This window comes from Varanus komodoensis, unplaced genomic scaffold (genome assembly GCF_004798865.1).
Source record: "Varanus komodoensis strain SLA01 unplaced genomic scaffold, ASM479886v1 scaffold1, whole genome shotgun sequence".
NCBI lineage: Eukaryota > Metazoa > Chordata > Lepidosauria > Squamata > Varanidae > Varanus > Varanus komodoensis.
This window is the reverse complement of record NW_025335268.1, coordinates 57111615-57135934: the sequence shown is the minus strand read 5'-3', so window position 1 is coordinate 57135934 and position 24320 is coordinate 57111615. Positions and strand designations below refer to the sequence as shown.

At 41.6% G+C, this 24320-nt stretch overlaps 1 protein-coding gene across 1 annotated transcript in view; it reads right to left on the bottom strand.

Annotated features, from left to right (window-relative positions):
- Positions 1–24320, bottom strand: part of METTL24 (methyltransferase like 24) — an 82434-nt gene that overhangs the window by 18589 nt on the left and 39525 nt on the right. The window contains exons 3-4 of the mRNA XM_044449180.1: positions 18083–18222; positions 11480–11708 (exon numbers count right to left, since the gene is read on the bottom strand). Coding sequence (XP_044305115.1) covers positions 11480–11708; positions 18083–18222 — 369 coding nt within the window. The remainder of the gene's footprint in view (positions 1–11479; positions 11709–18082; positions 18223–24320) is intronic.

Sequence of the window (24320 nt, the reverse complement as noted above, 5' to 3'; positions counted from 1 at the left end):
TTCCCCTGATCTAATATTCCTTTACAGAATTTTATCACAGGAAAATAATCCTTACTTTATTCTGGATAATGAAATAGTCATATCCTGTTAATCTGTGATGTAATACTGCTTGGAAGTATTAATTCAAAAGGAAATGTTTTGTGCTGTTGTTTTAAGTCCTTATGCACTAATACTAGTACTTAACACTGGTTGTCAGCTTCAATCTACTGATGGCAGAGTCATGCAGACATAAGTGGGCATACTGAAAAGAGCTAGTTTGGACATCACAAGGAACCACAGTTTATCATTACAAGATATCATGCCTGCATAATTCCCCATCCCACTTCTACTCCAACATGTCTGCAAGGAGACTGAAAGCTTTTGCACTTCAGCATTACAAATGAACCCTAAACGAATTAACTATAGTTTATTGAAACCAGCTAGGTTCACAGAATCATGGAACAGTAGAGTTGGAAGGGGCCATGAAGGCGATCGAGTCCAACCGCCTGCTGTTGCAGGACACCAAGTTACACCATCCCACTCAGATGGCTGTCCAGTTTCTTTTTGTATGTCTCTAGTGTGGGAGAGCCCACCACCTCTCTAGGCAGCTGGTCCCACTGTCATATTGCTCTGACAGTGAGGAAGCTTTTCCTGATGTCCAGCCTGAATCTGGGTTGTCACAACTTGAATTGATTATTCCATGTCCTGCACTCTGGCATCAGCAAGAAGAGATCTTGACCTTCCTCTTTGTGACAGCCTTTGAGGAACTTATGGAGGGATATTATGTACCCCAGGGTTGAAATTGGCTTGTTTCAAGCAAGCCAGAGTTAAGATTATCCACAGTTTTTTGGTTTTTGATCAGAGAACAAGCTACAGTTATGAAAAGTGTAAGCAAAAGCTTCTGATTTCCTCTTTGTGCCTGCGCCTGAAAGAAGGGGGAACAAGTAAGTCCCAAGGTGAGCCATGGTTTAGTATGATAGCTGAACCAGTACTAATCTAGAAAGCTTCCTTTGTGCTTACATGAGGGAAACTGATGGATAACCTGATCCAAAGATCTGCAATGAACTCAAATGCACACTTGTACACTGTGTACTTCTCATTCATTTCAGTAAATACTGCTGCTCCACAAATTCATTTCTTTATGTTGGCACATCAGGCTCTTCCACTGAAACTCAAGGAGGAGCCCTAATATTATATGGGAAGGAAGAAATAATATACATGGGAAAACTCATGTCCATAGCAAATTGTAGAACCAAGATGGCTTTTCCAGATTGCTGTTCTCTCCGTCTTCAAAAGTGGTTTTAAAGTAATTAATGTATCCTCTAATATCCTTTCAGATAGGCTGAAATGAAGTCAGAGAAATGTCCTTTTCACTTTGCCACCCAGGGATTTTATGTATCTGAGACTGCAGAAGGCTCCCTGCCACCCCAGATGTTGATCCTGCCAGTGGCTCGGCAACCAGAGCCAATTTCAACATAATGATTTTCAACCACTGAGGAATGCAAACAAACAAACATGACATCTGAATACACAATCCAGATGGACTCTGCCTTCCACTGGAACATTTTTCCCCTGAATCCCTTCAGGAACAACAGCAAGCATTATGCTGTAATTTTTCATTTCTATTCATGTGTAAGAGAGGGAAAGGGTGCTATGTTACATTCTTGGCAATTAAAGATGAAAGTAAATTCATGGCAAATAATTCATGGCCTGTAAGAAGACTGACATATTCCATAGACAGTTTCAAGGTTCAAGGCTCAATAGACAAATGTCTCAGGGGGATGATGAAAGACAGCATTTTAGCAGACCAATTGATGGAAAGTCCACACAGAAAGTTTAACACACCATAAAGCTGCTCCCTGGCAGAGAACCAGAAAAAGTCCCCAAGTCCCTGTGCAGCATCAACTGCCAGTCTGGAATGGTCCTGTTATTTGATTCCCTGGATATGAATCATGAGCAGACCAGGTAAACAGCAAGGGCTTGGCAAAGAAAGGCCACTGCAGGTAAGGAAGAAGAGACTGAAGTGATAACATACACGGATGCCAACAAGACTCTCTTATGTGCGCACCAACTTATAAAGAGGGGTATGGCTACCCTCTCATTGTCAGTTATTCTGTCCTGACAAGGGATGATGGCCCATCAGCAAGCAGTATGTGAAGACAGCACTTTTTTGCTTTGCCCTCTTGAGCTGATGCTCCCTTAAACTGTCCTCCTTCCCTCATGAGCAGTTCTCAGATTTCTCAGTAAGAAACCAACTCAGTTCAGGGCTGGAATCAGTCAGGCATCCCTGCTTCTTTTGGCAATTACCTGAGACGTTGGCCAGAATATACTTCCATCACTGCTAATTTCCTGTGGCTGTAGTGGATCATAGAGCAGTCCATTGGTTCAGAGGCTGCAGGCACCTCGGTGGTGGTGGGGGGGGGGGTCAAATTGCAAGGAACCTGCACGGAGCTCTGATTATTGTGAGCCCTGCTTCCTTAGGGCCTCAGATTACAGGGGCTCTACAAACATGCGCCACTGAATGTGCTTGCAGAAGCCTCTTCAGAGCCTTGCATTCGAAGTGGAAGTCTAACTAGATACTGGGTACACAGGGGTGCTGGGTGTGGGGCTTACATACTCACCCACGTCCCCTCCATGCATGCAAGCAGAGCCCTTTTCAGAACTTTATGCTCAATGTGCAATCATCTTGCTCTCACCAGGCACACAGGGTTACTGGAAGTGGGGCTTTTGTGTGCACACAAATCCCTCTCTACACTTAGGAGGCAACACCTACACAGAGCAATTACTTATTGCAATAGAGCAATAGTGAGTTGGACACTATTCTTTTGTTATGGAGCATTAGCAGTATTACATTAGCCTTTTTAGCTGCTGCATCACACTGCTGGCTCATAAAGGTTCATGTGCTGCTGCCAAGTCAGAGATCTTCCATCTCCCCACTGAGAGGCAGCTACCTCACTTTGCCTCACAGCTTTATGTACCTTTCCTGAGCAAAGGGGAATAGCAATAATTTAATCCCTGATAAATTTTTGCAGTACAAATTATAATTATAATTAAAGGGACAAGCGGCAGTGGAACAACTGCTGTATGAAAAAGAGCTAAACATCTTTGGAAAGGAGAATTAATTTCCTAGCTGTCACCTGTGATTTCTATAATAAAATAGCAATGTTGCCATTTTTTTTCCAAAACCAAGTGGATAATATGGTTTAAGCTTTGTACTGATTGTCAAAAATGAGAAGATGAGCGGTCAAGTTACTTGGCCAGGGTGGCACAGAGCTGTAAATAAATTCTAGTACAGGACTGAGTCAGATATTGAAAAGCCTGCCTACACAGCCTTCAACCTTAGCATGTTCTGCCAAACAGAACTGACATGTTAGTGGACCTGTCACACAGAGTACCTTTCATGAGGATGTCAGCACCAGTTGGCCTTAAAATAATCATCTGTAATGCAAAAGCTATTTTAATTTCTTTTACTGGATAGGTTTTTTAAAAAATCAATAGCCAATTTTTGTAAAACCCAATAAACTGCTGGGTTTTTAGTGCTAGTCATTAGGGTTATGAAAACAAATACATATGCAATTCAAGAAGCCTCAAGTAAGCCTGAGAAAACCTTCTGATTATCGGAAGAGAAATATCCATAATTAATTAAATCCCCCGTTTAATTAATTTGCAAAATTATAAACCACTCCACGTCTATAGTGAATATAGTGAATACATACACACACACGCACACGAAGATACAAAAAAAAAAGTTATACCAACTTTATATATCTTTAAGAGTGGCCAGTCTTTTACTTGGGCAAGGTTTGTTCACCTTTTCATTCATCATGGTAATTGCTCTAGGCCTCTGGGAACTATTACAGGTGCTCAAAGGAGCTCCTATTCCCTTAACAACCTACCTGTTCTTTCTCCCCTCTGGATATCCCTATCCTCATTGCCTGGCCATATGCCCCACTTTACTGAAAAGTCTTCTGTTTTGAAGAGTTGTCAGAGGAGAGTGTACTCTTCAGAGAGCTGCCCTGTCAAAGACCAGTTTGCAAAGAAAGGACTATAAAGAAGGAGCACATGCACCTGGAGGTGTTCTGAAGATATATATAAATCCTTACCTTTCACACACAAACCAGCATGTGTGAATTTTACTCAGGTCTCAAAAGGTGGCAGAAATCAGATCAGAATCAGAATCCTGAACACACCTTTTCAGTGACTATCACATCACTGTGACAGAGGTGCCACTGATAGAGGCGAAAAGAACTACTAAAATGCCCGATACAAAGAAATAGAAGAGAGCAACAAAGGAAGATCCAAGGCAAATTCAAGCTTATATTAGGAATGCTGAAAGGCATACAAGAGAACATACTACTGTATCTGACTGGGAGAAAATAAAGAGAAGGTGGAAAGAATGTACAGAAGAACTATACAGAAGAGGATGACAGACTTCTTCGAAGAGGAATCCTGTGAAGAAGAGCCCTACAAAATTGGAAAACAAAATGTAAACTGCTCAGAAAGCACTTGCAAAGAATAAAACACCTGGAGTAGACAGAATACCAATAAAACTATTCCAAGCCACAGAATATGAATCAGTCCAAATCTTAACACTATGCCAGCAAATATGGAAAACAAACCAATGGCTCACAGACTGGAAAAGTTCAATATACATTCCAATCTGCAAGACAGAAAATGTAAATGAATCCTATAATGATAAGAATATAAGAACAGTAACCATAAGAACATTAATTTCCCACCCAAGTAAAGTGATGTTCAAAGAGTTGCAATGAAGAATGCCACCTTCTATGGAGCAAGAAATGCCTGACATTCAAGCTGTATTCCAAAAAGGAAGAGGCAGTAGAGATCATATTGCAAATACACATTGGCTACTGGAGTGCACCAAAGAATTTCAGGAAAAGATCGTGTCCATGCTTCATAGACTACAGTTAAGCCTATGACTATGTGGCTCACAAGAAGTTATGGATTGACCTGAAAGAAATGGGGCTGCCTCAGCACTTGATTGTCCTGATGCACAATCTGCATCTTGGACAAGGTGATACACGTAGGACTGAGAAACAGAATGGTCCCCATAAGCAAAGGTGTCAGACAAGGACGTATTTTATCTTCCTATCTGTTCAGTCTTATGCAGAGCATCTCATAAAGAAAGTTGGATTAGAATCAAAGGAAGGAATGAACGCTGGCAGAAGTATCACTAATTTAAGATATGCAGATGATAACCATACTACTGGCAGAAAGCAGCAATGACTTGAAATGACTCCTGAATATTAAGAAAACAGAAATCATGTTCACACAAGAAGTACAGAAATTTACTGTTAACAATTAGGAAATCTAAATTGTGAAAGATTTTACATAGCTTGGCTCCCGCATCAATTCAAAGGGAGACTGGAGCCAAGAAATTTAAAGAAGACTGAGACTTGGAAGGACAGCAATGAAGGAATCAGAAAAGAAATCAAGTGTAAGGACATTGGCCAAGGCCATTGACCAAGGCCAAAATCATTAATACTATTATATTCCCAATCATAATGTATGGACGTGAAAGCTGGACAGTGAATTAAAGTGACAGGAAGAAAATTGATGCAGTCAAAACTTGGTATAGGAGGAGAGCTTAGAAAAAATCTTGGACAAGTGGTCCTAGATCAAATCAAGCCAGAGCTTTCCCTAGAAGCAAAAATGACAAAACTGAGGCTGTCATACCTCAGGTACATCATGAGAAGTCTCTGATTTGATCTTCCCTGGAGAAAACAATCATGTTGGAGAAGGTCGAAGGTAGAAGCAGAAAAGGAAGATCAAATATGAGATGGATTGAATTCATAAAGGAAACCACAGGCTGGAGCTGGCATGGATTTAGGAGGACTTTCATTCATGGAATCGCCATAAGTTGGAGACAACTTGACAGCACAAAACAGCAAGAACTCACACTTCATCATCATTCCTCTTTCCTTACCCATGAGCTCAAAAGTGATTTCTGCCTGATGCATAAACTTGAAAACTTTTCCAGTTCCAGAAACTAATCCTATGAAGTACAAGTTGGGTTTATTCAGCATAATGAGAATTACACTATCTGCTTTCATGACCTTTCTAGAAGGGCAGCCTTTGTTTGGTGCGCTAATGATCTGGGCATACACTACTGCACACACCCCCTAGTTCTTTGTGCAAGAATCTCTGCTCACAGTAGCAGTGACTTGCTGTTAGCAACAACAGCAGCTACCATACAGTGAGAAGGTTGGTATGGTCCTACCAATGAACAAGTTCTCAGCTTTCATTAAACAAGAATGGGCAGAAAACATGGGGAAACGGGCAGCTGCTGCCTTACACCAAATCAGACTGTAAATCAACATTGTCTGCTCTAACTAACAGGCCCATTTCAGAGCCTCAGCAAGTAGCTAGTCCTTAAGGATGAAAAGATGAATACTGAAACTGTAGGCAGTACCTGCTGCAGCCTCCGAAGCAGGCCTAGGTAAGACAGCAAGGCAAGGTGTTGTGCAAATGGGATCTCTAGCAGTCAGAAGACAAGGCTTCAGTGTTTGTTCCATGATTAGTAGAAGCAGGATAAATTGAGCAAAGCCATTTAGAGTGATTGCAGCATTCAGCATTTCTCAGTGTTCATTTTCCTTTGCCTTAGCACGGAAATACGATTTCTTTTTTTAGCACACATAACTCTTCTTATTCTCTAAAATAACACTGCAATCCTAAACATGCCTTTGTGGGAGTATGTCTCACTGAACTCAGTGGAGCTTACTGCTGAGTAAACATGAATAGGATTGCACTCCAACAGCCAAATTACACACATCACTGTAGTTTTCACACATCCTTCCCCAACACTTTAAAGGAGAAAGTGCAGGCACAGAAATTGCAGTCTGAAGTGGAAGACCCATGTGATGGGGAGGGGCTTCTTAACTTCAACATTTTTCTACTTAAAATCCCCTAAGATTAGTTTTTTACCCTTTGGGAAAAGATATGGGTACTTGCACCCTCCTTATACCCAAATCAAAAGAAAAAGAGCTTGGACTGATTTTAGCAGAAAGCCACTGGAAAGGAAAGAGTTAAAGATGGCAGCATCTTTTTTGTTTTCCAAAAAGTGGGGAGGGGAACTTAGCATAATGTGTAAATTGGATGTACCCCAACAACAGCACTTATGCAGAAGAGATGCAAAAAATATGGCAAGGCTACAGAATGTATTACAGCCCAGAGAAGATGACAAAACTTTCCTAAAAGGATAATAATTCATTATAGAGGGCTTCCAGTTAGATGTACCTTCTCTGTTTTGTGACCTCATGCTACTTCTCCAATGTCTTGGCACAAGGGCAGAAAGGGATTTATGGAGGATGAAACATCACCTTATGTTGCAAATTGCTGTCGTGACTGACAGTTTCTGCTAGATCATTACAAATGCAAGTCACGGGCGCATCATGGAAAAGAAGGGAGAGCGAGCTCAGCTGGAGAGAGCTGCCTGAATGCATAAAAGTAACATACAAACCCAACACACACTTTAGCACCCACAGCAGTGTGTGAGAGCTCTCTCTCTCTCTCTTTCTATTAGCCACAGAGATTTGGAGAAAAAATCCATTTTCCAGGAGAACACTCAGGAGACAAATAATCTCAAATTGGCAGAACATAAATAGCAACAGTCCTGAGAGAAAATTGCATTTGGTAGCTTTTGCAGGGGAGTATACATGAGCTCCTCCACATGCTAAATGCACATGCAGAGGGGGCCATGTGGCCACATGAGGTAGGCCTGATAACTGCTGCACGATGCCACCACATTCCTCCAAAGACTAACCATTTAGAACCATAGAATCATAGAATGGAAGTGTTGGAAGGGGCCAGGAGGCCACCAAGTCCGACCCCCTGCTGTTGCAGGACACCAGGGTACACCATCCCACGTCCAGATACTTTTTTAGTGTCTCCAATGAGGGAGAGCCCACAACTTCCCCAGACAATAGGCTTCATCGCCGAACTACTTGGACAGTGAGGAAATCCTTCCCATTGTCTAATCTAAATCTGGTTTCTTTTAACTTGAGTCTGTTATTTCGTGTCCTGCACTCTAGAATGGAAGAGAAGAGAGCTTGTCCTTCCTCTTCGTAATACCCTTTCAGGTACATGTAGAGTGCTATCATATCACTTACGATATTACTATTATGATATTATTACTTCGCAGCAAACATGCATAGGACTGCACTGTCAGTATTTGCTTGGATGCAGTCTTAATAACAGTCTTTTGGGGAGTCTCTGTGCAATACACAAGCTTAGAGAAATGTTCTCTCTCTAAGCTTCCCTGAAGAAGAGAGAAAGCTGCATCAACTGAGCTGTCCATTTCATCCACATGTCCTATAAATAAGAAATCCACATTAATCAAATGCAAAATTGTCCTATTTCTATCTAAGTGAAATTTATCATAAAGCCACACCCCTCGACCAACAACAACAACAACAACAACTAGCAAGTTACATGAATATTGGATTCATCATGGACATGAACCAGCGATCATTTAACTGCCTCATACCTGCCTGGTTCTGTCATTTGAAGGGCATTTATAGCTCAAGAGCATAATAAAGAAAGGGATTAATTGCACTGATATAAAAGATCAAGGCCACCCATATTCTGGCTGTGCTCAAGCAGGGGACTGAGGTGACAGACTTCTCCTATTGGCAGGCCTCAGTATCCGGTATCGAGATGTACAGGGCCCCTGATGTGCCATTGAAGGCAGAAATGCATATTTAGTTCCATTATTCATTTTAGTGGCTTTTGCTCTCTGTATGAAATTCAGCTGCTGTAATTTGAAAGGGGAAATAGGCTTTCAGACCTTCTAGACTGAGGACTCCCACTGCCATCAGAAAGTATCTGCAGCTATTCTGTCTTTTCTGCCTTAACAAACTTTCTGTTCTAAAGACAAAAATGAAAGCAGCAGTAAGAAAACACGGAAGGGTCCCAAAGACAACAGCACCTGGACCCCACATAAATATCTGTGAAAGAGGCAGAGCAATAACACCACAAAACCTTATCTGGAAGCACCCTAAACTTTTTTCTCCTGTAATTTTCCTACAGAAAAATCACCCCTTCTCCCCAGGAGATGTTCAACCTGCTGGGAGAAGAGACAGACTTTGAATCTTTGGATTACATTAGCCAGGGACAGAAGAGCGCAAGGATTCTGCACGTCTATTATTGGTGAAGCAGAGGCGTTTCAGCAGGTGCAACTTGCATGTTAAAAGCTGTGCCTGCTGCAGAACCCTATTCAAGATGCAGGACACCTACACTCTGCTGCATCTGTTCTATTTGCTTTCACAACAGGGTATTGCAGGTGGGGAAATAAAATATACCCACAACAGAGGTATGAGTTAGTGAGAAAATGTGCTGGTATAACACATCAGCCATGTGTCAAGAGCGAAAAAAAACCACCCTTTAAGAGTCCACTGGGACTGTATCATCAAAAGTACATTTACACTTTATTCAGACGTACAGGAAGTACATGCAACATGTAGGAAGCCCCAGAAGGGACTACAGAGATGAAGTCTGCACAAGATGCTTTTATAACCAATCAGGCACATACACAGTTTGGGGGAGGGGTGGAGGATCACGTAGGCAGTTCGCTAGAGACACATGAGAGTAGAACAAAGGAGACTGAATGGAATTAAAACAACCCTCAGGACAGGTAAGCAATTAGTATATCTAAGAGTGTACCTGAACAGGCAAGGCATTAAGCATCTCTAAGGTGTATGAGGGAAGCCAGCCTTGTGATGCTTAATTATAAAGCTGTTCTTACAGTGTCGGGCTTTTAGCAGCCATATTATGGCAAAGCTTTTGCTCATTTTGTCCTGACACATTCCATGTTTGGATATTCCCTCAGAACTGGAGCACCTTTTGGAAATGTATGCAAATGGAATGCGGAACAATTTCAGCCCATTTTGAAGAGACATTCAGGAGCATTGGTGGGGCTGAAGGAAAAAGCAGATGGGGCACAGGCTGAAGGGAGAGGCCATAATACAGCATATTTCTGAGGAGAGGCATTTCAACCTTAGAGATTGTGAAGTAGGGAAGGGAACTGCACAAAACCCAAGAAACTGGCCTTCCTGGGAACTCTGGAGGGTCAGACTGAGTCCTGGAGGGAGGCATTTGGCCCCCAGTCCTGAGGCTCTCTGGCCATGTTATACAGAATGAGGCTCTCTGGCCATGTTATACAGAATTTATTTATACATATGCTAGAAAACTCTATATCCCAACTTCCTGCAAAAGCTCAAGTGACGTACAGAGACTCAAAAACTTTAGCATATATGACTGGAAAGTCATTCAGAACAACAATAAACAGTTCACATATCAGTCATCTCAAATACTTTTATCCACCAAACTTAATTGTTAGCAAAAACTAGCTACCATTTCTCTCTGCAGTCGTATTTTTGGAATCCATGGCAGATTCAGCTGTGAAAAGAAAAAAGGAGCTGTCCTTTCTGCCTTCAGTAATTTCAAAACAGTCAGGATGGTGAAACTAAGTGTTTCTACCCCAGAAAGTAGCACATTCTGCTTTACAATGATGCCTCATATTTTATAGCTTTGCTTTGCAAACCCTGGGGGGTGGTTTCCATAGCCAAGTCCAGCCAAGTTTTTAAAAGGAATAATAATAAGAAGAAATGTAGTGATACCTGCAGGCTTCAAGATATATTAACAATTTAATTCATCTCTATGCACTCTCAAGGGCAGCAGTAACTTGAAAGTATGCTAGCTGGAAATGTCATGAACTTCTGGAAGTATGCATTGGCAAAAAGTTAGTGGAAACTGTCTACTGTATTTGCAATTCCCTAAAAGGAGGTTAGGCAAGTCCAGAAAAAAAATTACTGCCCATTTCAAGCTCGGGTGTTTTTGCTACTAGAGTCACTGAAAGACAGAGGGAAAAAATAATGACCTTCAACAACCCCGTTATAATCCTCTTTTGCTAAAAATATTTTCCTGTCTTTATAAGTTCCCCCTCACATAGGATTTCTGTACAAATCTGGTCATTGCTAAATCTTAAGAGCCATTAAAGAACACAAATGTTGTGAGATGTTCAATACTACCAAGACATAAAGGGAGAAAGGGGTAATGAAGGGTGCAATTCTAGCATCTTTAGATAGAAAAAAATGTTCTCCAGCTGGCTGGCTGGGGAATGCTGGAAGCTGGGAGCCTTTTTTGGGGGGGGGAGGGGGAGGGGGTACCCTTAACATAGCTGCTACTAGTTTAAAAAATCAAGGTCGTTTGTGGAAATTAGTTTTAAATCACTGTTTGTTCCCCTTTTGAGATCTTCCCAAAAACCACAAATAGTCCCAGTTGAAGCTTACACAATGTATCACAACTAACCAAATGCATAGTATTGTCCCAATACTGTGTTTCTCCTTAGGGATGCTTAGACAAATGGAGTTTAATTGCATGCTGTGGTTGGAAAAGCATCTTTAGGGACCAAGGATTATGAAGACAATGGCTGTCCACCCAACCCTCCTGCTCTTTATGAAGAGCAGTTGAATACACTTACCTTGTGGTGCCCAAAGTCATTCAGTACAGTGCCAAGCTTCTTCGTGTTGGTGTGAAGTTTATGAGCAGCAATCATTGGGTTAGGATCACGCCAGTCTATGGAGAGGCGATGGTACCAGAAGCGTTGCCCTTCCTGAACATGTGCCATCTTGATGCTAGGGTCAAAGCGGTGCACCTCACATCCACTATTGGCCATGCTGATCTCAAACTCGTTCTGATCACCGCCCAACCTTATCAAAGCCAATGGGACAAGCACTGTTACTTTCAAAACAAGAGAAATCTGAAAGCGTTAGCAACAGCAGCCTTTAGCCAAAGTATCCTTAAAGGGCTTGAGATCAAAATTTTTAAACCCGGGAACTCTAAGGAAACAGCAACAAAGTGCCCATCAGTATAATGGATGCATTTGCTTTATAATAATCAGAGAAGGTGATATATGGGTTTTACACTCTCTACTAAAATGTAAATGTTTTTCCACTGATTTCAAAAACAAAAAAATATATTTACAGACTTGGTATAGGAGCAAATCCTGATCTGGTCCCAGGCATTGGTAAACTCTGTCTTGTGGAGCAAGTTTTAGCCTGCTGTGAAGCATGCCCAGGTAGAACAGGTGTGAAACAGGTGTGCTTTGCAGGGTTCCAGTCTCATAAGCTAACCAGATTGATTGTGGGCTGATGTTAAGCTGCCCATGCAGTGGCCAAGTAAACAGTACTTGAATTGCATGATTAATTGATCATTCATTCAGGTACCTATTTCATTATTTCTCTTAAAGGCGTAACTTCCTCAGAAGAGCAGTTTCGCTCAGCTCCTTTTCATATTGGGAAAATTATGCAAGCAATTACAAATATGAAAATTGGGAAATCACCTTTTCTGGACAAATGGCCAGATGAGTGATATAAACTGTTTCCAGCCTGTTCATTCTAAGTCTATAGTATGACTTTATACTCCTATTTTGGAAGTGGCTATCTTTCTTCATTGTTAAAAGATGGTAAATGAGAAGCTGCAGCAAAGAGGATGGCTTTCTCAGTAGTGGCCCCTCAACACTGGAATCATCTCCCCACTGAGGCCTAGCTGGCACCACCCCTGTCTTCTTTTCAGTGCCAGGGTAAGATATCCTTCTATGTCAAGGTATTTAAAGACAAGCAAGAATGTCCAAAAGCTTGAAGGGACTACCCACTCAGTTGTTGTACAGGCCTACCCTCTATTATATGTTGCTTTGCCTGTTTTCAATTTGTTTTAAATGACTGTATTTTGGCAAATGTTTTATTGCATGTTTTCATGAATTGTTGACAACTGTCCAAAAGGCATTGGCTACTGGGATGCAGAGAAACACAACCAATAATACTAATTAATAACAATAATGTGACAGGTAAGGATCACATTTAATGTATTAACTTTCATTTAATTAATTAGATATTAAAATGTTAACTGCAGTTCCAGCTAATAGATTGAAACAAGTTATCACAATATTGGTTCAAGCAGATCAGGTGGGATTGGTTGATGTTGTAGTTTTTTTATGCTGTTAAGTTGTCCCTGACTTATGGTGACCCTATGAATGGCCTCCAGAACGTTCCATCCTTGACAGCCCTGCTCAGCTCTTGTAAATTCAAGGCTGTGGCTTCCTTTCTGGAGTTAATCCAATTTCTATTACTACATTTATTCCTTGGCTTTCCTCTACTTGCAAGGAACCCAAAGCAGATTCCAAGGTTCTGCTCCTCTCCAGCAACCCTATGAGATAGGTTAGGCTGAGAGTCTGTGATTGGCCCAAAGTGAGCTTTCATGGTCAAGCAGGAGCCAGAACCCAGACTTCCTGAACCCCAGTTCAACACTGCAGTCACTACACCAGGGGCTGATCATCTTAGATTAGATTTAGATCTGGTACCTTTAAGTACTGATAAAACAGACGTTTCTGTTTAGATGCTGGAAAGGCCTTTGACAAAACATTATTGGAAATTTATTCTTACTACATTAAAGTCATTTCAGTTTTCCTGTGAAAATCTTAAAATGGGTCAGAAGTTTATTCAACCTTTAGAGCTAGAATAGTCTCTTCTCAGCTTTCTTTTCACTGGGGAGAAGTGCCAGACAGCGATAGGTACTTTCTTCATTGATATGTGATGTATGCTTGGAATTCTTAGAATGCAGTATTAGACAAAACAGTAGCCTGTTTCATGCATGATTGTTTAGAACTAAAAAATATGTTTTAAGTTGATGACCTTTTATTGTTTAACTCAGAACTCCAGTTGCCTGCTCCAGCATTGAAACAGTTGATCAGTATATGTGACAATTTGTCCACCTATTAAATTAACTGGTCAAAGTTCAAACTGAAGCCACATGGAGATACTGTATGTCAAAATGTATTAGCTAACTAGCAATTTTTGTGATGTCCAGATCTTATTGCTTATTTTGGAATATCTATCCCAGAGACATATCTCAAATTAACAAGCTAACTTTGAATGTGAATTAATAAGATCTTGTGGGATATAAATAAATGGGCACCTTTAAAATTCTGTTGTGACATAAATATAATTAAGATGAATGCTATACGTCAGATTGCATATGTTGTGGGATTCCTTCATCTGCATCTTCAGAAATATTTTTTTTAATTCAGTGTTTATTTCCATAAATTTTGAGAAGGGTCCCTCCCTATCACTAATACCCTTAAAAAGGATACAACTTCCATTTAAGGAAGGAGGGTTGGCTTTTCAGAGTTTGTTAACTATACTCAATTTCAATCTTTTCCACTTAGATTAGATTTTTTACCTTGATCAGCTTTGGAATATTCCTGTCTGGATTCTCATTCCAAATGGTTTTCAGCACATTAAAATTGATAGGATTTCTCCCACAGTTATGACTATTAGCAATATAAAGGTCAATTTCTTTAATAATTAGTTATTAAAATATGTATATTCCACCTTTCTGGGGCAGGGAATGGGGGAATTCACAAGGGAATTTTAAAGGCAATAAAGAATAATAGAAATACATTTTAAATGTCTTACCAAAACACAGTCACAACAAACAAAATTACTTCCAAGCCTATGTGAAAAGCAAGCACAGACATGTAAAAAGTGGACATGTGCTGCAGCTGAAGTGGCCCTGTTGCATCTTCCTGCACAAAAGATGGTCCCATGGACTGGGAAGCAAGTTACTTCAGCAGAGTCTCTGTAGCTGAACTGACAGAAAAGCAGCTGTGAAGCCTGATCTGGCACCACATCCTCTATCCAGATCATGAACCTGCACTTTCCCAGCATGCTGCTGCTTCACACACACTCTGTGCCTGTGACATGCCCCTGAAGATGCTTGCATAAATATCACCTTTGGACCAGTTAGCAACTGTGGAGTTTTGGGGGAAGAAAACATGCGCAGGGGCTTGATCCCGTCTGGAAGTGAGGCCCTGGAATGTCTTCCCTTCAAAGTGAAAGTGATAGCATTTAATGGTCCAAGCTGTGGGCTAGGCAGATCTAGAAAAACATTTTCCAAGAACTTTCTGAGTCTGGACAGATTGTAAACTTCCCAGTATTTATTATCTGTTGTACATTTTGAAATACAGTGGTACCTTGGCTCCCGAACTTAATCTGTTCCAGGACTCTGATAGTGACCCAAATTGGTCATGAGCCAAGTTAAATTTCCCCATAAGGTTCAATGTAAATAAGGTTAATCCATTCTGTAACCATTTTTTAAATCAGAAAAATGTGAAGCAAAGTGACAAAGAACAACAAAGATCACGGCCATCTCCCCCCCACCCCCAGCACAAGCGTGGCCATCTCTCCACCCCCTCAGGACGACCGAGATCGTGCCTGTCATCCCTGCACACGCCCATCATCCCGGCACACTGGGGAGTGGGGGCAGAGACGGGCACGATCACGGGCGCGCTGGGGGAGGGAGAGATGTGTGCGATCTCAGCCATCACACCCCCTGCCCCCAGCACAATCATGGGCATCTTCCCAGTCGAGGGGGAGGGGGAGGGGGGAGATGGCCATGATCATGCTGGTTGCGGGGCGGGGGGGGGAGAGAATGGACGAGATTGCGCTCGTTTTTCCTGCAGGAGCGTGCCCATGATCATACACATCTTCCCTGCAAGAATGCAACTGCGATTCGTGGCCATCTCCCCACTCGGTGTGGGGGGTGGGGAGATGGCTGCAATCTTGGTCACTACCCAATGCAGACTTTGTGACACACGTCAAAATTTTCATGAAATTTTTGTTCGTGACCCAATTTGGTCGTGGACCAAGGCGTTCGTGAGCCGAGGTACTACTGCACTTAAGAACTGCATGCTCAATTATGAACAGAAGAAATCCAAAATTCCAAATTTTATAATTCTGAAGCCTAGTGAAACTTTTTTTTGTAATCCTCTCTCTCTGCCAATGATGACGCAACTGCTTCTTTTATAAATATATGTGTTTGTTTTTAATCCTAAAGCAGCTCAAAAACTGATCATTCAAATGCATTGATACATTTTCCCATCTGTCAGCAGGCCGATAATATACTTTCTGTAAATCAGGAGGCGAAGCATGCATTCCTATGGGTGGCACAGCAAAAAAGCATTTAAAAGAGGCAGCTGTCTTCAACTGTTTTCTGCTTTTCATTTTAACCCTCACAAATGTACATTCAATGTTTTATGCAATACAGATCTGTTGCAAGGCTTTCTTTTTATACTTTAAAATATTTGTTTCTTCCTCACTTATCCTCTGGGAAGAACACAGCTGGTCTTCATTTCCTTTTACATAAATAAAAATACATTCGATAAGAAGTATATTTCAAGGAAATTTGATCTTACTTCAGGCAGGATTGCTTCTCTATGCAGTCATATACAAACGACCAAAATTAAGTGTCAATGCCACTGAAAGATTGTAATTGGATTGGAGTTGCTAGGAATTAGAATAGATTGCTATGTAATTCCACAAGAATTACAAACACAAGCATGGGCCACATGCAGATTTCATTTATCTAAACCTTAGGTGAAATTAGTTTCTTTTCTTAAAAAAAAAAAACAAATCAGTGCTTCTATATTTTTCAGCAAAGGGGATTGTTCATGGAAGATATTGAGTCAGTACTGTCCTTTTGAAGCTTACTCAGAAGCAAGGTAACAAAACACAAAACGAAATCCAAAGGTGTTTGTTGATTTCATTATTATTTCCGAAGGACTTGTGTAACATCAGGCTTCCAAAGGAAGCTGTTTATCCAACCGAGATAGTTAAAAGAGGGAAAAGCCACCAGTTATGTGCTTTACAGCTGTATCAGCCACCTTGTTGGATACACAGAGTCAACCTTGTCCAGTATTCTGTTTCCAGCCATGGCTAACTGCCTCTCTTCCGAGTAGCTTTCAAGCAGGGAGTGTGCACCAGCTCTCCCTTGACGATTGTCCCCAGAATCTGATGCTCCCTGTTCTGCTGCCTTGGAGCATGGAGGCACCAAGTAGCTATTACGGCTTACAGTCATGGACGAAGCTGTACCCCAAAATTTGTTGGGACTTTTTGTAAAGCCTTCCAGGCTCATGACCATCATTGCAATTGCAAGTAGTGATTCCTTATGTAATTACACAGTGTCCAAACATGTACTTTCTTTTGTCCAACCTGATCCTACTACTAGTCACTTCGGTGGGTGATTCAAATGGACCAGGCAACACTGAACCGTAGATCATTGTAGCAGCTTTGGCGGAGGTGGGGGGAGGGGATATGTTTTCAGAAATACCACATTAGAGTAACCAAGAAAGTTGACATACATCCCCCTGAAATGTCCTGACTTCTGAGTGGGAGGAAAGGGCAACTGTGCCTTAAGTCTCACCTCTGCTCACATGAAAAAAATTGTGGTAAGATCACTTTCATCTAGTTTCAGTGTGATACACCCAAAGGCATGGTAAATGCCCTTGTGTTCTTCAAGCACGTGCTGCATATGCCAAAGAAATCCCTGCTGGATGCCACATGGCCACAGCACTCTCTCTTCCAACACTTCACCCAGTTCAGGGGCTTTACAGTGGCTTACTGCCAGATTAGGTTTCTATAACAGATATTTAAACAAGATTTTTCCACAGTCAGCTGGCAGAGCATTTATCTACGGTCATTTCACACTTGCAGTCCTCTTCATGAGCATCCTAGGCAGTGATCCCCCCACCTTGTGACATGAGAGCTGTGAAAAAAGCACACCCAGTTATATGAGAGTGCAGGGACTCCCTCAGTCACAACAAAGCAGTACCCAAAAAGGAAGACCACAGTTTGGGGGACTGTTGGAATCATACGTACGCTTCATGATTTAGGTCTTGTATTTGAGCATAGGCAAGTGGGATAAGCTGGAAGATTTTCAAAATATTTTGGACTTCCCAAAAATTGAAGACATGCAGTCAAAAAAACTAGAAGCTTGCTGTTATGTAACACACAGTGCTCAAATTATGGTGGCAAAGGAATGCAAGGAGTTTGACACAAATCTACAAGTAATTTGTTTTCCAAGTGTAGGCAACATCCCATGAATGACAGTCAAATAAACAAACCTATCCTGGAAGAAGATAAGCAAGGCTACTAGCATAAAATATCGCTAAAACATTGTGTTAAGAACAGACCATCTGGGACTGCTGCTCTTATACACATTTTCTGCCCACCTTGGTGGAGACACTTACCCCAACGAATATAGGCGACACTGCTTGCTTTTGAGCTGATGAACTAAATTAAACCTGTCATCCAAGCAAATTGACCATGGCCTCTTTTGGCTGTCAGGATTTCCTGGTAGGTCTTTCAAATTTGTATGGCTGCATGAAATCTGTGAAAATAACAAGTCTTTATTTTACTCTGTGTTCTTCTCTTTCAAATCCATCTTGCATTTTGTTTGAGCAAGGAGAAAGGATGAGGCAACAGAGGAAATGGTTCAGCTGTTATGTGGCTGACAAATAGTAATGCAGGGGGAGACAGTTTCTGGCTTTATGTTATGTCTGTTTTCCAAAAGAGAGGATGTGCTGGATGGAAAGAAGTCAGAGCAGAAGAGCAGTGCAAACATAAAAGACAAATAATTGAACTCCAGTCAGCATTATGCACCGAACAATTTTTTTCAAATTCGCTAGATTGCAAAAGTCCATTTATTTTCTTCTTTCAACTGGAATTCAATTCTATATTTGAGAATATGTATAGATTAATAATATCGTATCTCCCAATTATTTGGTATATAGGTTTGAGATATTTACCTCCATGGCTCAAGTAGCCTCCATGGCACAAAGGTGAGTTGAGGCTGGTGAGTCAGCCTGACCACAGCAGTTCACATCACTGTGATATGCAGCTTGTATTAATATCGGGGTGGCTTCATACTGGCGCTTAGGCAGCTGCTCTGCCCCACAATCTACTTCCAAGGAGAAAGTGCTAGTGACCGAGCTGGGGCACCTGAAGGACTGGCTGCCTGCTCACATGAACAGTTTTCTCACTGGAAACACCTCAGCTAGGGAATAATCTCACCAGGGAAATTCACCTGGCATTTACCTAATTATCTTTTGGGTGCCAGGAAGAATGCTTTTCATTCTTGCAAAGCAAGAGTTTAGTAAGGATTTTAATACCTGGTGAAATTTGCTTTCTGCTTCTTTTTATGTGTTCTTTATCTGTTGTTAGCTTTGACACAGCTGTATTCATATTTATTTTATTTTTCTCTGTTCGGTAGAGATAGCCTACAAGCATGCCTCAGAAGGGCAAGATATAAATTTTAAAAGTAATACAACTAATAAACAAAATATATCCAATTCCGCCGGCATTCAAATAAACAGGTAACATTCCTCTCTCTCTTCTCCCCCAACTCCACCCTGGGAGATTCAGATTGAAGCTCATTTAGTACTCATATGCATTTTCAGTGGATATGCTTAAATAAATCCACTGGAGAATTAAGCCTATGTTTAAGCTCTTTGCTGAACACATTTTAAATCCACTAAGAAGACAATGTAATCATCCTGTCTAGAACTCACAACAGGATTATTTGCAGAAGAAAGAGCCAAACTGTAACCTTAACCATTGTCAGGTTAATCACAGATAAGACAAAAGCAATCTTGTCCATAAGCACCACAAAAGGGAAAAAGAATCCTGAAGGGGATCTTGCTGTTCCCAATGGCGTGACTCAGACAACAAAGGTACTAATCATCTCTCTGGTTTGGTCATAGTCCAGCCAATCCAAGCTCTGCCTCAAGAGTACTATAGATTCTACAGCATAAAGAAACAAATTCTGTCATCCAAATAATTTCTGCACATAGCTGATTCCATCCCCCACCCTTTAATTTAATTCCATCCCCCACTCTTTAATTCACTTTTCTATCAGGTATGTTCAAAACAGTTACACTATTCCTGATAGCTTCTAAAAACAGTCAGGAGACTTATTCAGAAAACAGAAGTTTCAGAAAGTTGACTGCCTTCTGATGCTTCACGTATTCAGGTGTAGGCCAGAGGCTGCTCAAATGAATTAATGAATGCTGCTTATATTGAGTACATATTTCCCCTTGTTTATATATATAAATCAATATAAGCCATATAAAATAAATTATAGATATATATAAGTATCTAAATATATTCTGTTCTATGAATATATAATAGGAATCCTCGAATACACAGAAAACCAAACTGCAGCAGAATTAACAGATTCCTACAACGCTGCTAGCAGCAGCAAGCTGGGGAAACTGTTTGCGGCCAGGTCCTGCAGGGAGATCAAGGGCAAAGGGGAATCTGCAGCCTGGTGAGGCAAAGTGCTGGAGGCAGAGGAAACGTGGTTGTCAGCACCACACAGGTGCGCTGGCTGGCTGGTTAGCGGCTTCTCCATTGCACGGACAGCCACTGTTGGCAAGGGCAGCTAGCCAGAAGGCAATCACATACCTGCAGGATGCTGACAGAGCTGCCAATACTGCCTCCTGGAAGCCTCTGGCAAGAGCAAAAATTCTCTTCTCCTCCACTCTGTTAACTAGCTGATACCTCAGCATTACAAGCAGTTGAAAAACTCAGAATTTAACTCTTCATTTTACTAGTGCACAAGCACTAGGGAGCTGGCTTCCCTGCGATCAGTTTAGTCTATCCTCAGTCATTTCCCTCTTCTGCCTAACATTTCTCATAACAGAAGTGGAACACTTATCATTATTATTATCTAGAACGCTTACTAGTCACAAAACCCAAGGGATTTATATCCCTCCAGCCAGGATTTCTGACTCATAAAGATGGTGGTCAACCCATAGAGATTCAGAATGTTCTTCATAGTCATTGTCAAGGTTATACTATCCACTGTAAACAAGCAATGTAAAATGTATTGCAGCCAGGTCACTGAAGGCGTGTGGGGGGGGGCGGGTAGGCGGGATGCATTGTCTTTTTACACATATATACAGGTTGAGCAGAAACAGAGGCTCAAGCTTACCAACAGATGCCACTTCCCCATCGATTTCTAGGGCAATCACCAGCACCATAAAATCCTGACAGAGAGGGTCACCCAGAGCTGCCAGCTTCTCCTTCACCTCTTATTTTATATACAGAGTCCTGACTAGTACCACCTTGTTTGTTTGTTTGTTTAAAATAATTATATACTGTTCAGCTGCTCTCTGAAATGGTTCACAAAGCATTATGTCTAGTTGGGGTGGATGCAAGGATGAGTTCACCCATTGCCTGTATCTTCGTAGGCTGTTTTGGCTCCCCTTAAGACACATTACCTGGTAAGGGGTACTCCTTTAGGGCAACCTAGACCAATTTACAAAAACTACTGAAAACAAGAATCACAGCATTGGAAAGGATCCTGTGTAGTCAACCCCCTTGCATTTCATAACAGAATGGATACAAAAAATATGGAAGACAATGAAGACCGAAGATGAACAATCTGTAGATCTTCTTCTCTCTGCATCAAAATGCAAAGCCTAGGGCTTGAAAAATCGGTTGCATGATTCTTTGGATCAAAGCTGGGAAAAAAATCATTCAAAATTGCTAGTTGCGTAAGACAGAATTGACCGGATGCCCAAACTACTAAACAGAATTATGCTTCCTTTAACATTCACTCCAGGCAATTATTGTTACTCAGGAATTCAACAGCATCTGGCAGGAGGGAAATGAGGGCTCCTTACTCCTCCTCAGTTTAATTTATGCCTGCCTGGGGGAGTGGGAGCAATCATTCCCAAAGCTTAAACTCTTGATTGCTATGTCAGCAACTATAAACCCTCTACAAATTGATGCCCTTGTAGGTTTTGACCCAGCTAGTGAAGCCTAGCAGAATCTGCCATACTTTATTACATTCCTGAAAAGAGGAGCAGATATTCTGTGCAGTAAGGCTTCTGGATTCCAAGGCTCTTGAACTGAAAGCTGTGAACTATTTGCACACCATCAGACATCAAAGATGTAAGTTCACTGCTGTTCCTTCAAATGCAGTTATTTGATGTTCAAGTGCAGTGTGGGCAGAGGGTGGGGAGAGCTGCTTGTGAACTAAGCACCATTTTTTGCATTGTGTTCTCTTCCCCTCACACAGAGGAAAGCCTCAGCATTAGAAGACAAGTTTCAGTTTATACAGGGATGGTTATACCTTTTCAACCTGGGCACATATGCTTCAGAAAGCCAATATTGATGGCGCTTATTCCCCAGGATGACGACTTTGTACCACCACTGATACACGATGGAGCACACACTCCTTCCAACAGGGAGCTTTTCCTACACTGCCTTAAGAAGCAGGAAGAATAAAGAAAATACAAGGTACTTTGTACCTGAACAGCAGCACCACGAAGAATAAACGCACCCCTTGGGGTAAGCACAGCAAGCAACGATGCTGGGGAGTGATGTAAGATGCTACCATCATTACCACTTCAAGTATACCAGGTCCTAGCTGCTGCGAGGATGTTGCTGCTCAGAACATTAAAATGGCATCATAGAGAAAGATCAGGGCACAATCCAGCATAGATTATATATTTTTGTTGCAACCTAAAGGTACTTCTCACCATATCATTTATACCACTTGGTAAGTTTTCATTATAGAAACATTTTTAAATCTCCAGTGCCCAGGATGATTAGCACATGCCTAGGACAAAGTCCTTGTATTTGTGTTTGGAAGCACTTTGTAGGGAAATGCTTTCTTAAGGGAACAAAATTCATCTATGCAAACATCCACATATAGGCATTTATTACTATGCCTGGAGGTGGTGGTGGTGGAGGAGGAGGAGGAGGAGGAGGAAGTGGAGGTGATGAGGAAAATGGCTTTAGACTATCATTAGATGTAGATATTAATGTGCAGTTCTTTCCAGTCTGTGGCTTCACAAGCCACTGTGGGTGACTAATGTTGCAGCCCTTTACACAGTTATATGGGACTCAGTCCCATTGATTTTAATAAGACTTACTTCTGAGAAAATATACATAGGATTGCACTGACAAATGGTAATGCAAAGACAATGCACAGGTAAGCTAAGAATTCAAGGAAGCCTTGGGTTGTATATTTTTGAACCATTAGAAAGGCACATTTGCCAAGCTTCATACATTGTGATTCTGGTCACAGCAGTGATTTGCAGCAGCACTTCAGTTGATGGAAATCACAATCTGGACGCAGGCCTAAAATACTCACCTTGCTGAAGTGTAGGTATCCTTCACTATTATTGTTCAGTGTTCCTATAATGTCACATCTGATGTGCTCTTTCCTGCAGGGATCAGAGACTAACGTAGAACATTTGGAATACCTGCTGGGATGGGGGCTGCTCTTCACTGAACCATATGCTTCGGTGTAAGCTTTTGCTATAGTCACGCAGCGCACCTGGGACACAACTGTGACCAGGCTCTGAAGCAAAGTCAAATGGAGAGCAACATGGCTGCACTGCCCCATATGCACAGCTCTAGGGCTGGCACCTCCATAGGGCAGAATGAGTCCGCTTCCTCAGGTGGGTGGTGCTGAAGGCAGCGGCAAGGTGTTCAGGAAAATGGCTGTGACGCAGCCTGCCCTGCAATCCCTCATCTTACCTGCTGCCTGCAGGTAGTGTGCAGGAAGCTACCTGCTCCCCAGCATTCAAATGAGATCCATGTGTCATCCAAGGGCTTTAGTATGTCGAGTTGGAGAACAGGCCCTCTTGGTCTCCACAACAAAATATCTGAGGCTGCCCCTGCACTGTCCCCCACTGAGCGTTTCATGAAGGCAACTGGTAAATTTAAACCGCAGAGATCAGTGAACTACCACAAAAAAATCAAGTTTCCCCACAATACTTGAGGTGCAAGAATTAGGTGGTCTCGTGTGATGACTCAGAACTGAAGAAATGCGCGAGGAAAAAGTATTTTCTGAAACTTTGTTTTGGTCCAGGAATGCTTCCCACATCACTATCACTATCTCCACAGCACCAAGGTTTGCTAGGCAAAGTACAAATGTTTCTTACCTGCATAGATCGGTAGTGTAGCTGACCTGGAGGATCTCTATTCAGGCATAACAATCCCTCCTTGAGCATCTATGTGGTGTAATGGACTGACGGGTGGATTTGTACTGAGAAGACGCAGACTCACTGGTGACCTTCCCTTGGCACTGTTTTCTTAGCCTAACCTACTGCACAGGGCTGTTGTGAAGCTATATCACCTGGAGCCCCATGGAGGAGAGCCAAAATAAAACATGCAATGCAAGCGTCTGCATAAGGCACACACAATACCATCCCTGACAGAGCTCCTCAGTCTTTGTGATAGTTGGGGATTTTGTGGCTAACTCTCAAAGGAAGTACAGCTGTTTAGAAAGCTTTTGTTTTGATCATAATGTTTAATCAGAAATAGCATCTATTAAATCATAAAGGCACAAACTTATTGGTATACCTTACCATCAGCCATTGCACAGTAGAAAAATGAAATTAAATAAATAAACATCCCACTTTCCGGATGCACATGAAACATAATTTTCTTGAGAACTAAAATGTGGGG